At 33.7% G+C, this 12,303-nt stretch overlaps 1 protein-coding gene across 2 annotated transcripts; it reads right to left on the reverse strand.

Moving 5' to 3' along the window:
• Positions 1-15: 15 nt before the first annotated feature.
• On the reverse strand, positions 16-3,163 carry GA3 (GA requiring 3). 2 transcript variants are annotated; one of them, XM_090318057.1, is made up of 9 exons: positions 3,020-3,163; positions 2,339-2,471; positions 2,017-2,177; positions 1,763-1,924; positions 1,547-1,687; positions 1,184-1,438; positions 944-1,105; positions 650-844; positions 16-576 (listed from the first exon to the last, which is right to left on the reverse strand). In XM_090318057.1, exons 1-9 carry the CDS (start codon positions 3,146-3,148, stop codon positions 262-264), a joined length of 1,653 nt encoding a protein of 550 aa, XP_090174183.1. In that variant the 5' UTR covers positions 3,149-3,163; the 3' UTR covers positions 16-261. The 2 variants fall into 2 exon arrangements, with proteins under 2 accessions (XP_090174183.1, XP_038898390.2); XM_039042462.2 differs by lacking the exon at positions 3,020-3,163 and adding an exon at positions 2,615-2,823 and having other exon boundaries at positions 2,339-2,525.
• Between the last annotated feature and the right edge of the window lie 9,140 nt (positions 3,164-12,303).

Here is a 12,303-nt window from a genome sequence, read left to right on the forward strand (position 1 = left end):
TCTCTTGTTAGTAGGAAAACACATTCAATTACCAAATCATATGCAAAACACATCACCTCAAGTATCTTTGAGCTGAAATTCGAACTTATTATGAGCTAAAATTCGATCTGTGCACACATTCTATTATGAAACGATAGTTATAGTTCTAAACTGCTCTAAAACACACTAATTTCTCTTCAACAAGAGGCTAAGAGTGTCCAAAGAGTCTCAGAATAGTTGCTTATTCTAGATTCTAGGGTCCAAGGAGAGGAGGAAGTTTCATCAGTTGATTCTCGGCTTTACAACTACGTGCAATGGCTGGAGCTTGCGAGCGGTGAGGCCAAGAGTGTCCACCTTGTCCTCTTCTCCTTCCCTTAGCTTCCATTCAAACTCTTGAGCCATCCTTCCAATGGTTGTGCAAGCTATCAGCATTGCCTTGAGAGCACCTGCACACACCCTCTTCCCTCCTCCAAAGGCCATGGTTTTATGCAGATCCATTGGATCATACTTCTCATCTAGAAACCTCTCTGGCTTCCATTCCTCAGGGCTTTCCCAATGATCCTTGTCCATGTTGCACGCGTAAATGTTCACGGCAATCTGCAAACGAAACATCATTAGACATTGTTGTATCAAATTACACGGGGGGGTTCAGGGTTTTAGTATGGCTCACCTCACTCCCTGCAGGAACAAAGAACCCGCCTAACTGGGTATCTTCATGTGCATATCGCAATGGGACGACTGGGACTGGACTATGCTTCCGAAGAGTTTCATGAAAAACAGCAGTTAGATATGGAAGCTGTGACAGGTTTTCTTCAGTAAGCTTTGAAGATCCACAGACACTCAGTATATGCTGATATAGAAAATCCTGCAATGTCAAGAGTTTTTAAAAGAATGTTGATGGTTTTGATGATATTAGGAATTGGAAAGACAAGCAAATAACTGAAAATGACTGTTCGAAAATTGCCTGTCGTTTTGGATCTTTTGCAAGTTCATACATAGCCCATTCTGTTACAACTAGAGTTGTGTCTGAGGTTTCAATGATTGTCTCCCAAAGCAACATGGATATCTGATCCTCTGTAAGTGTTTTCGCTTCAGATAACAAGAAATCAGCATAGCAATTCGTTTCCTGTTATAGATTCAAGCCAAGTTAAACAGAGCAGATAAATAGCCTCATTTCTATTCAAGAGAAGGAAGGAAGGACTACCTCCCCTGCTGCAATTCTTTTCTTCTGCTCTTCAATTAGGCTCCTCATTGTCATTTGCCTTTGAAAATCCATCTTCCTTATTTTATTCTCCACACTCTTGTTGGGAATCCATCTCAAATATGGGAAGAAATCCCTCCAATCAACCTCAATCGCACCCTCCATTGGATCAATCACTAAAACCCTGAACAGATCTTCCCTCGGCAACGTTGTACCGAGCCCATCGACATATATGGACTCAATATCCTTCCCAAGTGTCTGTTCATGAAATCATGAAAGTTAACTATTTATCCATCCTCCTTCCTGTCTACCACACACATCCAATTCATTCCAAGTTTTTTATTTAACAGAACAGAATCAACTCACTTCTTTAAGCGCCAGTCGAAAGAGTTCTGATTCGAAGATCTTCCGGAAATTAACAGATTCTGATGGAAACTCCTTCACATGAGCAAACAACTCCCTAGAAATATTCTCTATCATGGTGTCTCTCCTTTGTCTGTGTTTCTTCTGAAAAATAGAGCAGATCAAACTATTAGATTTAACCCAAATGTAAAGAACAAGAAAGAAGAAGAAACAAACAACCTGAGCATTAGCCCCCAACATATTCGCCAATATGTATCTCTTCACCATCTTGTGAAAGTCATTGTAATCACTCATAGCAACCATGCATTTATCAGCAGTCAAGATTGTGAGAGCTTTGCTTAGCTTTCTACTTGAAATTGAAGCGTATCTCGTCACCATAGCCTTAAAAGAATCAAGACCAAAACACAGCATAGTTAGAATCAGAAAACAGAGGGCAAAACTTTGCCGGAAAATAGCCGTGATTTTATTTATACCTCTTTGGCAACCTCGGCGGTGTTGAGAACAATCACAGTGGAAGCGCCGGTTCTTATGGAATAAACCGGACCGTACTTCTCCGCCCACCGAGCAAACGTCATGTGAGGCTTCTTCTCCTTCAACTGCAACAAATTTCCCAACACCGGCACACCCGGAATCGCTACAAAAACCAAAATCAAAATTCTCAAATGGCCAAATTCATCAAATCATCAATTTCCCATCATTTTCCCTAAAAACCCAATAATTAGAACGAGAATGAAAAGAGTAATGGATCAATTCCACCATGATTGAAAAACAGAGAGACAAGAAGGCGATCATTACCCGGCACCGGAGGGAGAAAATTCCGACGTTTCTTTCTACAATCAGCAACGAGAAACACCGAAAGCACCAAAGAGACACCACCCAGAACGGCGGCTGCCGCATACGGCGGAGCCTGAAGGGTATTGGCAAGAAGCTGCATGGAAGTAAGAGGATCAGTAACAACCGCCATTTTCAAACTCTGAGGTCACTGAAAAGAGAGAAAGCAGCAGTATGAGAAAAATCAGGCGGAGATTCTTATATAAAAGAGGAATTTAATGTCAATGAAAAGAACTTCGCTGGCATTTGTGTAGGACATGCAAAGAAAGCCCAGCGAATACGCCAAGCAGAAACGAACTCTATGATTCTTAATTGTTTTTGCATTTGAGAGAAAAATTAACAAAAAAAAAACCGTTTCAAAAATCGAAATTTTGGGTTCCGTTTCTTAGTTTTTGTTGGTTAGTGGTTTTCAGTGTGATTCCTTTTTTGATTTGGCAATGGAAAGTGATGATGTTCATCATTTTGGAAGTTGAAATATGTCCATGAACTAAGATCACAAACAGGGAATCTGGACATCCCTCGAATTTCTGAATTTTCAGTAATGTTTGGCACTCTGTCATCCATTTTTAAAATGGTCAAACTTCACTTTATCTCTTCCCATAGATGTCCATTCGTCATGCGAGATTAGAGTTCATGAGGATCCACCTTCAATAGAATGGAAAATCTCCGATTGAATAGAAAATAGAGATGGAGTGGAGACAATTTTCTTTTGTTATATTCCCCGTTCCTGGTCCACCCAATAAATATAACACACACATAAATACATATATACATACATATACAAATAATAATAATAATAATAAAACTCACTTTCTATACCAGTTTATAATATATATTTCTTTTTTTTATGATGTACTTTACAAAAATCATTGTAGAATAATATAATTATTTTCTAATTTTCATAACTTTTTCATAGTTTGATACATTTTTAAACATTTTAATATGATTTTTCTATTTTTAAGATGAAGAATATTGTAATATTTAAACTTATAATATATAAATTGAAAGTTAGACTATGATATTGTAATATTTAAATTTTACCGTTTACAAATTGTGGAATTAAATATTTAAATATTATTAATTTTATAATAAAATAATATATTGTTTTATTTGAATAAAAAAATGTATTGGAAACATCTCATTTAATATATAATATTTATTTGGTTGAGAATAAATTTAGAAATGGTTAAAAATAAATAAATTACATAAAAAACAAGTGAGAAATTTTTTCCTGATCCCCATCCATTCCTTGTGGGGAATCCTCCCCCAATCTCCATGGAGAATTTTGTAGGGATGTGGACTAAAATAGGGCACAGGGATGGGGATGGGGACGAGAAGACTTTTCCATCTCCCACCCCCATGGACATCTCTAACTATCACTCTCTTCGATTCCACTATAGTAGTGGTCAGTTTGATAATTATTTCAGTTTCGTTTGTTATTAACCATTGAGAAAAACTTGGGTGCTCATTTGGATGCACCTTTCTTGATACATCTCAAATATAGTATAAAATTTTGTCAGTGAAAGTTTTATTTTCTATTTTTTTTTTCTAATTTCTTTTTTTAGTAAAAAAATAGAAGCATATGAATTAGGTGCACTCTTAACTATTTGATTGTTAAATGACTTGAATCTCTTAATCTCTGGTGTACTAAAAAAAAACTATTTAGTTTTCAAAAATTACACTTTAAGAGACCAAATAGTTTCTTTGCAAAATTTAAATTTAAATTTTTTAGTACAATAAAGATAAGAACATTTGAACTAAATTTCGTCTTTTATCGATTTAATTTCATTACCATTAATGGCATGTGGGTGGGGTAACCTTCTATGTTCGGAGTTAATTTTAATTCCCATTTTTTGAAGAATGAAGCTTTCTAACGATTAATCATGTTTCTAATTTCCAAGTCATTAACCAAAAGCGATTCCATTGTGCTTCACACGCATTTTCATTTTATTTATGATTCCATTATTTATGCTTAGTTTTTAAGAAACTGTTGGATATTTGTAATTTAGTGAAAGAAAGCTAAACATGGTGGAATATTGAAACATAAAACATAAATTTAATTATATGCATTAAATTCATGGTTCAAAACTTTAAATTCGATTGAAACTATCAGATGAGATAATGATTCAATTGGAATGAGTTATGTTTGATTTTGATTGAGTAACTATTCGATTGAGTTAAATTGTGACAAATGTTTTGATTTGATTTGATTTGATTTGATTTTTTTAGTGTTAATAAGATGTTAGCCTACTTGGTTCTTCATTTGTAGGATCACATTCTAAATTAAAGAGATCTCTTCTTTCTTTATTTATTTTGATCATGAGATGAGTTGAGAGCAAGTATATAAGAGTTTTGTCATATTGAGTAGTTCGAGATTGCAGTTCTATCGAAATTAGTCCTTGTATCTTGTTGAGATGATCATCATAGTCTGCTTGCAAGTCGTGCAATGTGAATAATAATTTTCAGGACAACGTTTATCAAAAGTGTGCCTTAGCTACCTTTTGAATCTCCACTAGCATTTAAGATATTTATAAATTCTTGGTTATTTCAGTTTATAAGCCTTGTTATGTCCTTTGGTTTACTTTTGAGTTTGAAAATTATTATTGTATACAACGTGTGTACTATAACTATTTGATCTGTAATCAATTTGCTAATGTATTGAGTTCTTATACCATTTCCCCTAACAGAATCGTGTTTTGTGAAGTTGAGCTTGAGTTAAACTGGGGATCTATGCAGACATGGTTCATCTTTATAATACATGATTATCTAATTCTCTCTGTTGGTTGTATACATTTGATGTTAAGAAACAGAGCGCGTGAGTGTTATTGAAGTTGAAGTCTTGAAAAAATGTTTATATCTTCCAAGGATTCGTATTTTTTAAGGAGCGTTCAACTTTAGGAGTTTAGAAGTCTTCTAATTGTTGGGAAAATCCTCTTTAGGTTTCTAAAGTCTTAAATTTTTGAGCCCCTCAAATGAAGAGGACGTCTCTAGTTATTGAGTTTCCATGTGAACTTTGAGTTTGAGGCTTAGTTGGCTTTTGAGCCAAATTAAGCCTACTTTTGGACTTAATTGAATCCGAGCCTAAATATTAATATCAAATTGGACTAAATTGGTTTGTTGAATCAAACGATCATGACAAAAACTAGTGATAGTATTAAGATTTGCCAATTTATGTGTTCAATTTCAATTTAGAACACATATACAACTTTTAATTAGTCTCAAATTTAATCATTTATAATTCTATCATTTATTTGTAAATTGATACGATGATTTGTAATTAGTCAAAATTTCTCGTTCAACCATGTTATTTCTATAAGACTAAGAAGGAAGACAAGTAGTCATAATTTAATATAAAAAAGTAAGCATAATTCTCAATTTTATCATTATAATTTAGGTGCACATGTTTTTCTTTCGATTTTAGAATTTTTATAGAATGAAATATTACACAAATCTGAATCAAGTTTCAACTTTTGTCTTAAAAATATACACTACAACAAAAATGACGTTTCATGATACAAGACTATAACCAAATTGGGGGGAGTAAAAAAACGCCGATTTTCGTTGTTTTTTTCCCCACATTCATGATCGTTTTTAAGTGTCATAAATCCACCACTATTATTAACTTTCATAAAATCAAAAGGGTTAGTTTTTAAATATAAAAAAGATAAACTAAATATTTACAAAATATAACAAAATTTTAGAATTATCAAGATAGACGTTGATGGACTTTTATCCGTGTCTATCAGTGATATTGATAGACACTGATAAAAGTCTACCAATGTCTATCAATGTCTATCATTGATAATTCTAAATTTTTATTATATCCTGTAAATATTTTCAATAGTTTTACCATTTCAAATAATTTCCCAAATCAAAATAGTTATTTTTTTAATTTAAAATAAAAAACTAGTAATTTTGCTTTTATAATAGAAAATAGGGGTGTTCAAAAAATCCGTTGACCTGAAAAAATCGATCAACCCAATTCAACTCGTTTGGTTTGGGTTGGGTTATGAACTCTTTTGGGTTGGGTTTGGTTCAAATAAATGAAAATTTTATGGGTTGAGTTATATGGGTCACCTAAAATAACCAAAACCAACCTGAACTTATTATTAACTTTCAAATGATTTTTTTTTTTACTTATGCACCATTAGATATACATATACTTATTTTAATTTTCTTTAATTTTATCAGTTTTTTTTTATAATATTCAACAACTTTAAAAAATAGTTTTTTTTTTGCACTTTGAAAAAAGATTATATATTATATAAATTGAAATTGAGTTGTTAATCTCAATTCATATATGAAAATAGTTATATCGAATTTTTATTAATATTTTACTTTCTTTTATAACAAAAATTTAAATAAATGACCCGAGTAACCCGAGTAACTCGAATCAATTCAACTTAAATATTTCATGATTGGGTTGGATTGAGTTCATTTTTTAATGAGGATTATTTGGGTTGAAGACAACCCGAACAATTTGAAGGAACTCGTTTTAAAGGATCATTGAGCGGAAGCGGATCTTTCAAATTCCATTTTGATTGAAAAAAACAAATTTACAGTAAACATATAAGATATGCATTCTATATATAAATTACAACATGCTTTTATAAAGAAAAAGGGCTTAAGAGATTATACCTTTGAAGAACCTTTCTTCGTGTAAATCCCTCAATCTGTCACCAACCTCAAACTCAACAAACCTTGAAGACCCTCTTCAAGAAATCTCGAACCAAAAGAGACACAACCATTGGGAGCCTTTGGTATTCTCAGGGTGAGAGTCCATGAGTGGTGGATTTTGACTATTTTGCTTTGAAGGGAGTTTGAGTTTGGAGGAGGAAGAAGATTGAGGAAGACACATAACGTTTCTGTGATGTTCAATTGTCTAGCAAAACTTCTCAATCGTGTAGCAACTCACGTAAGTCTATTTGTGTGGGAAGAAAAGAAAAATAAATTCTTTTATTCCATTTATCATAAAACCACTTAACCACCCACTAAGGTGGCTGGAGAGAAAATAGAATTTATTATTCAAAATAATAAAATAATATAAATAAATATGATAACTAACTTATCATATTATATTTATATTAAACTATATGTTATATCAAATATAACACATAATCTATAGTTTTAATATTGTATCATATACAAAACCATAGTTCATTTTCTCTATTTTATGGCATTTAATATAAATCATATTTATATTAAATTTTAATAACTATTTGAATCTCATTCAAATATTTATTTTCTCAAATTAAACAATAATGCATCAAATATATTAGGACAATTATATCATATATAACTGAATCAATTTAATTATATCATTAAATTCCCTCTTATTAATTCGAACAATTCAAATTAACCAAAAAACTGATTCTCAACTAAATCTTTTTGAGCTACCAAGGAGACCTTATGGACCTGTAGCTTGAAGCTCCAATGGTACGTGAATAATTAATTAGATTTTTTAATTACATTATCCACCATCCATTAACTGTTGGGCACTCCACCAAAGACCGACGTTGCACTCTTCACACTACAGATATATTTCTGGGTCTATTGGATATAACCAATCAACAGTATGATGATCCTTCACAAATTGCTCGTAAGTACAATTAGGCCAAATTACCGTTTTGTCCCTGTAGTTACATCTAACTCTTTAAGTACCACTGATCCCTCTAATGAGCAATAGATCATAATCCCTATTGGGGTTGATACCTTAGGGTCCTGTAGTTTGTAAACACATGTATGAACAAACATTTTGTGATGTAATAACATGAAATATTTTATTCACTACAGTTTTTGAAATATGAGATATTTTAGTTGCATTAACCACAAACCAATAAACTAAGATCCTTGGTTATTGTTGTAACTTAAGCATATATGTAGAGATATACAAGTGGATCGTGCTTTAGGTGATAACCTAAATGGTCTGTAGTATATGGATAAAGGAGGGAAACGCTACGGGTGTGACCCGTTTTGTAGATGTTACAAATGTTGTAAAGTGCTACAAATGGTCTGATCCTGACCATTCATGTATTAGACATGCGAGCGGGGATGCTCTATATAAAAGAGTTTATATAAGACCAGACCATAAAATGTTTAGTCTCATTATATAGCCCGTTCATGATAGAGACTTTCATTTCACTAGGATGACCATGGATAATATGACCTTAATCCTGAGTGAGTTGAGAACTTCTGCCTATGAGGGCGGTCTTTGATTTGCATGAGCACGAGTGGCCAGATCACCAATTCAAACCTAGCACTTTGGGGATTCATCTGATTGGGGAGCTGGGAACTCAGCTACACAAAACGGAATTTAATCCTTCCCAAAAACAGGGGTAAGTAGATAAATTGCTCCCTTAAGGGCTGATTCTGGGGCTCGAACAATGTGGCGCCACACCTTCTCTTGGCTCGAGAAGAGTTTACTCATAGTAGGACTATGATGTATTGTTCATTAGAGGATTCAGTGGTACTTAAGGAGTTAGATGTAATTATAGGAGCAAAACGGTAAATTGGCCTGGCTATACTTACGAGCGATTTGTGAAGGGTCATCGTACTATTGATTGGTTATATCTAATGAACACAGAAATATATCTGTAGCACGAAGAGTGTAGCTGTTGGTCTTTAGTGGAGTGTCCGACAATTAACGGAGGAAGGATATCATGATTAAAGAGTTTAATCAGCTATTCACGTGCCGTTGGAGCTTCAAGTTACAGATCCATAAGGTCCCCTTAGTAGCTCAATGGATTCATGTTGAGAATCAGTTTTTGGGTTAGTTTGAAGTGTTCAAATTAACAAGAGGAAATTTGAATATATATGATATAATTAAATTGCTTCAATTATATGTGATATAATTGATTTGATGTATTAGATACATTAATTGGAGGAATTAATAAAGGAGAAAAAGAACTATGGTTTGTATATTGCATGAGATGTGATATTAAAACTATAGGTTACGAATATATTATTTATTTGTAATTAAATCAATTATGGGATAATTGGTTTCAATTTTTTCTCCTAATAACCAACTTAGTGGGAAGTTATGGTCAGTTATAGTAACTGATAGATAAAATGAAAATCGGTTTCATTTTTTATTAAGCGATTGATAATCGTACGCATAAAGAGGAAAAAGCTATACGATAGCTTGAGAGCATAAACGATCGTGTATTGAGTTTTGCTATACAATAGACACTCGTTTCTAAACGATCGAGTATCCAGTCTATATGATAGACTCCATATTTCTCCCACTTACTCGATCGTCTACATGATCTTTCAATTCCTCTTTTCCTCTACCAAATCCATATAGAGCCCAGCTCCTAGATTCTCACATCGAGAATACCAAGGTAGCCTGATGGTGGTGTTTGCTTGTTATTCAAGGGTCAAGTGTTGCTCGTTGCTATTCGAGGAGATTGTTGAGGCGTGATGTTCGTGCTGTTAGATCGAGGAAAACGAGAAGAAAATTTCTTAAAGGGTATATTCACTCGATATTTAGTGTTAATTTTTATGAAGCATGCTGTAATTTCAAGTTTATGTATAATTATTGTTGTTTGATTGTAAATGTGTAAGTTCTGTCACAATGGGGTTGGGAACAATCTTGCTTTCGCTCACCGGTTCTCTTTGAAAAGAGTTCCTTCAATTAGTATCAGAATCAGGTTGTTCTGATAGTCCAAATTCCATTGATGCATTGAATTACATTTGCAGTCTTGGGGGGTTTTATGATGTCTGCAATGCGTTTAATAGTTAGATGTAGTGTGGATGTGAATCGATGGATGTTTCAGGATGATTACCTCTGTTTGTTAAAGATTTCTTTACATTTCAAGTCAATTTGTGAGGGCTCTTGTATTTTTGGGCATAATGACTTTGCTATCAAGTCTGTATTCAAAGTGTTTGAGTCTGTAAGAGTCGTTCGTGATGAAGTTTTCAGCACATAAAGATGTCGTTCTCATCGAGGAAGAAGACCAAGGGTTGGTTGCATCGTGTAGCCCAAGCTAAACGATCGTTTAGATTTGGTTACGTGATCGTGTAGAAAATTTCTACTTGATCATGTAGCATTTGCTAAATGATTGCATGGCTGATGCTACGCAATCGACTAAAGAGTTTACTCGATCGTGTTGCATTGGCTACTCGATCGTGTAGATGCTGAGGTAAAAGATAGTTGAGTTTATGATACTCGTTGCATGGTAGGCGCACACACTAAACGATTAAGTCAGCCAGTATGCTTCATCTCATAGTCACTGGCTACTGGATCACTTGGTATATGATACTTGACGCTTGCTCCACGATTGTTTAGATGATCATGCTTCACTGCATAGTTGTCGTCTACTCGACCGTTTAGGCATGCATTACATGATGTGCGCTACACGATCGCGTGGCCTTCATGCTTCATCGCATAGTCATAGACACTCGATCCATGCTACACGATTGTTTATGCTCGTTTAGCACTACTAAACGATCACTAGCAGCTGCTATATGATTGAAAGAGTGAGGCTTCACTCGGGCAGTTCAAGATCTGGTTTGCCTGTTTGAACCGATTGGCTCGTTGGTTTTGTAATAGATAGCTTTATTTTTTCCCCATTTTTTAGGCTAATCATCTCGGTCCATTGATTCTTGATGAATGTACATGTGATGTATATTTATTATATGTCATAAAGTATGTTATATAGTTTTAAAATCCACTATAGGTTATGCATTTGTCATGCATTATCTTTATATTATAAGATGATATAGTAGCTTGCATGACTAAAATTACTTTAAAGTATGCCCATGCATATAAGGGTTATAATATATGCATGCATTAAACATATCCATGCATCATCTATAAGTGTTATAGTATAAGGGTGTATGAAAGCATTTATGCTTGGTTCATTACAATAAGAGTTATATATAGTAATGAATGAACATTGCATAAGGCATGACACATAGGTTAATTTATAAAAGTTATAAATACTTAGTTTAGCTTGGCAATGTGGATGTTTTTAGTTGTTTCTTTTTATAAGTGTAATAATAGAAATTAGAACTAAAATCAGTAAGAAAGACATGCATGCAAACTTAGGCTTGAATCATGTTTTAAAAGAGTTTTAAAATTTGATTGAGATAGACCTAAGATCATAGTTATAATGAGATTAGAAACGTAAGGTTAATCTTTTAATCGGTTTAATGGGATTAAATTGATTAATAAAAGATTAAATATATACCAAATCTATTTATAAGGGACCTTTCGTCTAAGGCGGGTTTTGTCTAGGCTGGGGTTTTTAAGCTGAGGGAATAGAACACCCTCACCTGGGAACCTACCTGAAAAGGTGAATTAGATAGATTTTTTTCATGCATGCAAATTTGATGATAGTCTGTTAAAGTGTTTAATGAGACTTGATTCGAACCTGTTTAATTATCAAAAGCAAGAGTTGTTTTTTAGCAAATTAAATTCTCATTTAGATGAAATTAGTAGTCAGATTGTCTAAGTTAATAATGAAGGCACTCTTATTCAAGAGTACCTACAAGCGGAAGTGGATCTTTCCAATTCATTGTGACAGAATTACCACAAATACATTCAAAACATATTAATATGCATTCATAATGCTAAAGAGATCAAGAGATCATACTAGATGAAGATTTCTTCTTCACAATGAGCCTAAATACCCAACCATCTACCTCGAACAATCACCACTTGAACAGAAGGAAATGGGGAAGACACCACCACTCAGAGCCCTCAATATTCTTGGAGTGAGAATCCAAAGTGTGGACTTTATTCGGATTTGGTAGAAGAAAGCAAGAACAGAGACCATACACAACGATCAAACAAGTAGGAGATGAGGTCGTCTATCGCATAGACAAGATGCTTGTGTTGGATCTACACCAGCACGCAGCGGAAGAAATTAGGATCCATAAGTATTCTAATTCATTAATTTTGGTTGAAAAGAAACATGCTAAAAACA

Source organism: Benincasa hispida, chromosome 9 (genome assembly GCF_027475165.1).
Source record: "Benincasa hispida cultivar pf3 chromosome 9, pf3_genome.v1.1, whole genome shotgun sequence".
Classification (NCBI taxonomy): Eukaryota; Viridiplantae; Streptophyta; class Magnoliopsida; order Cucurbitales; family Cucurbitaceae; genus Benincasa; species Benincasa hispida.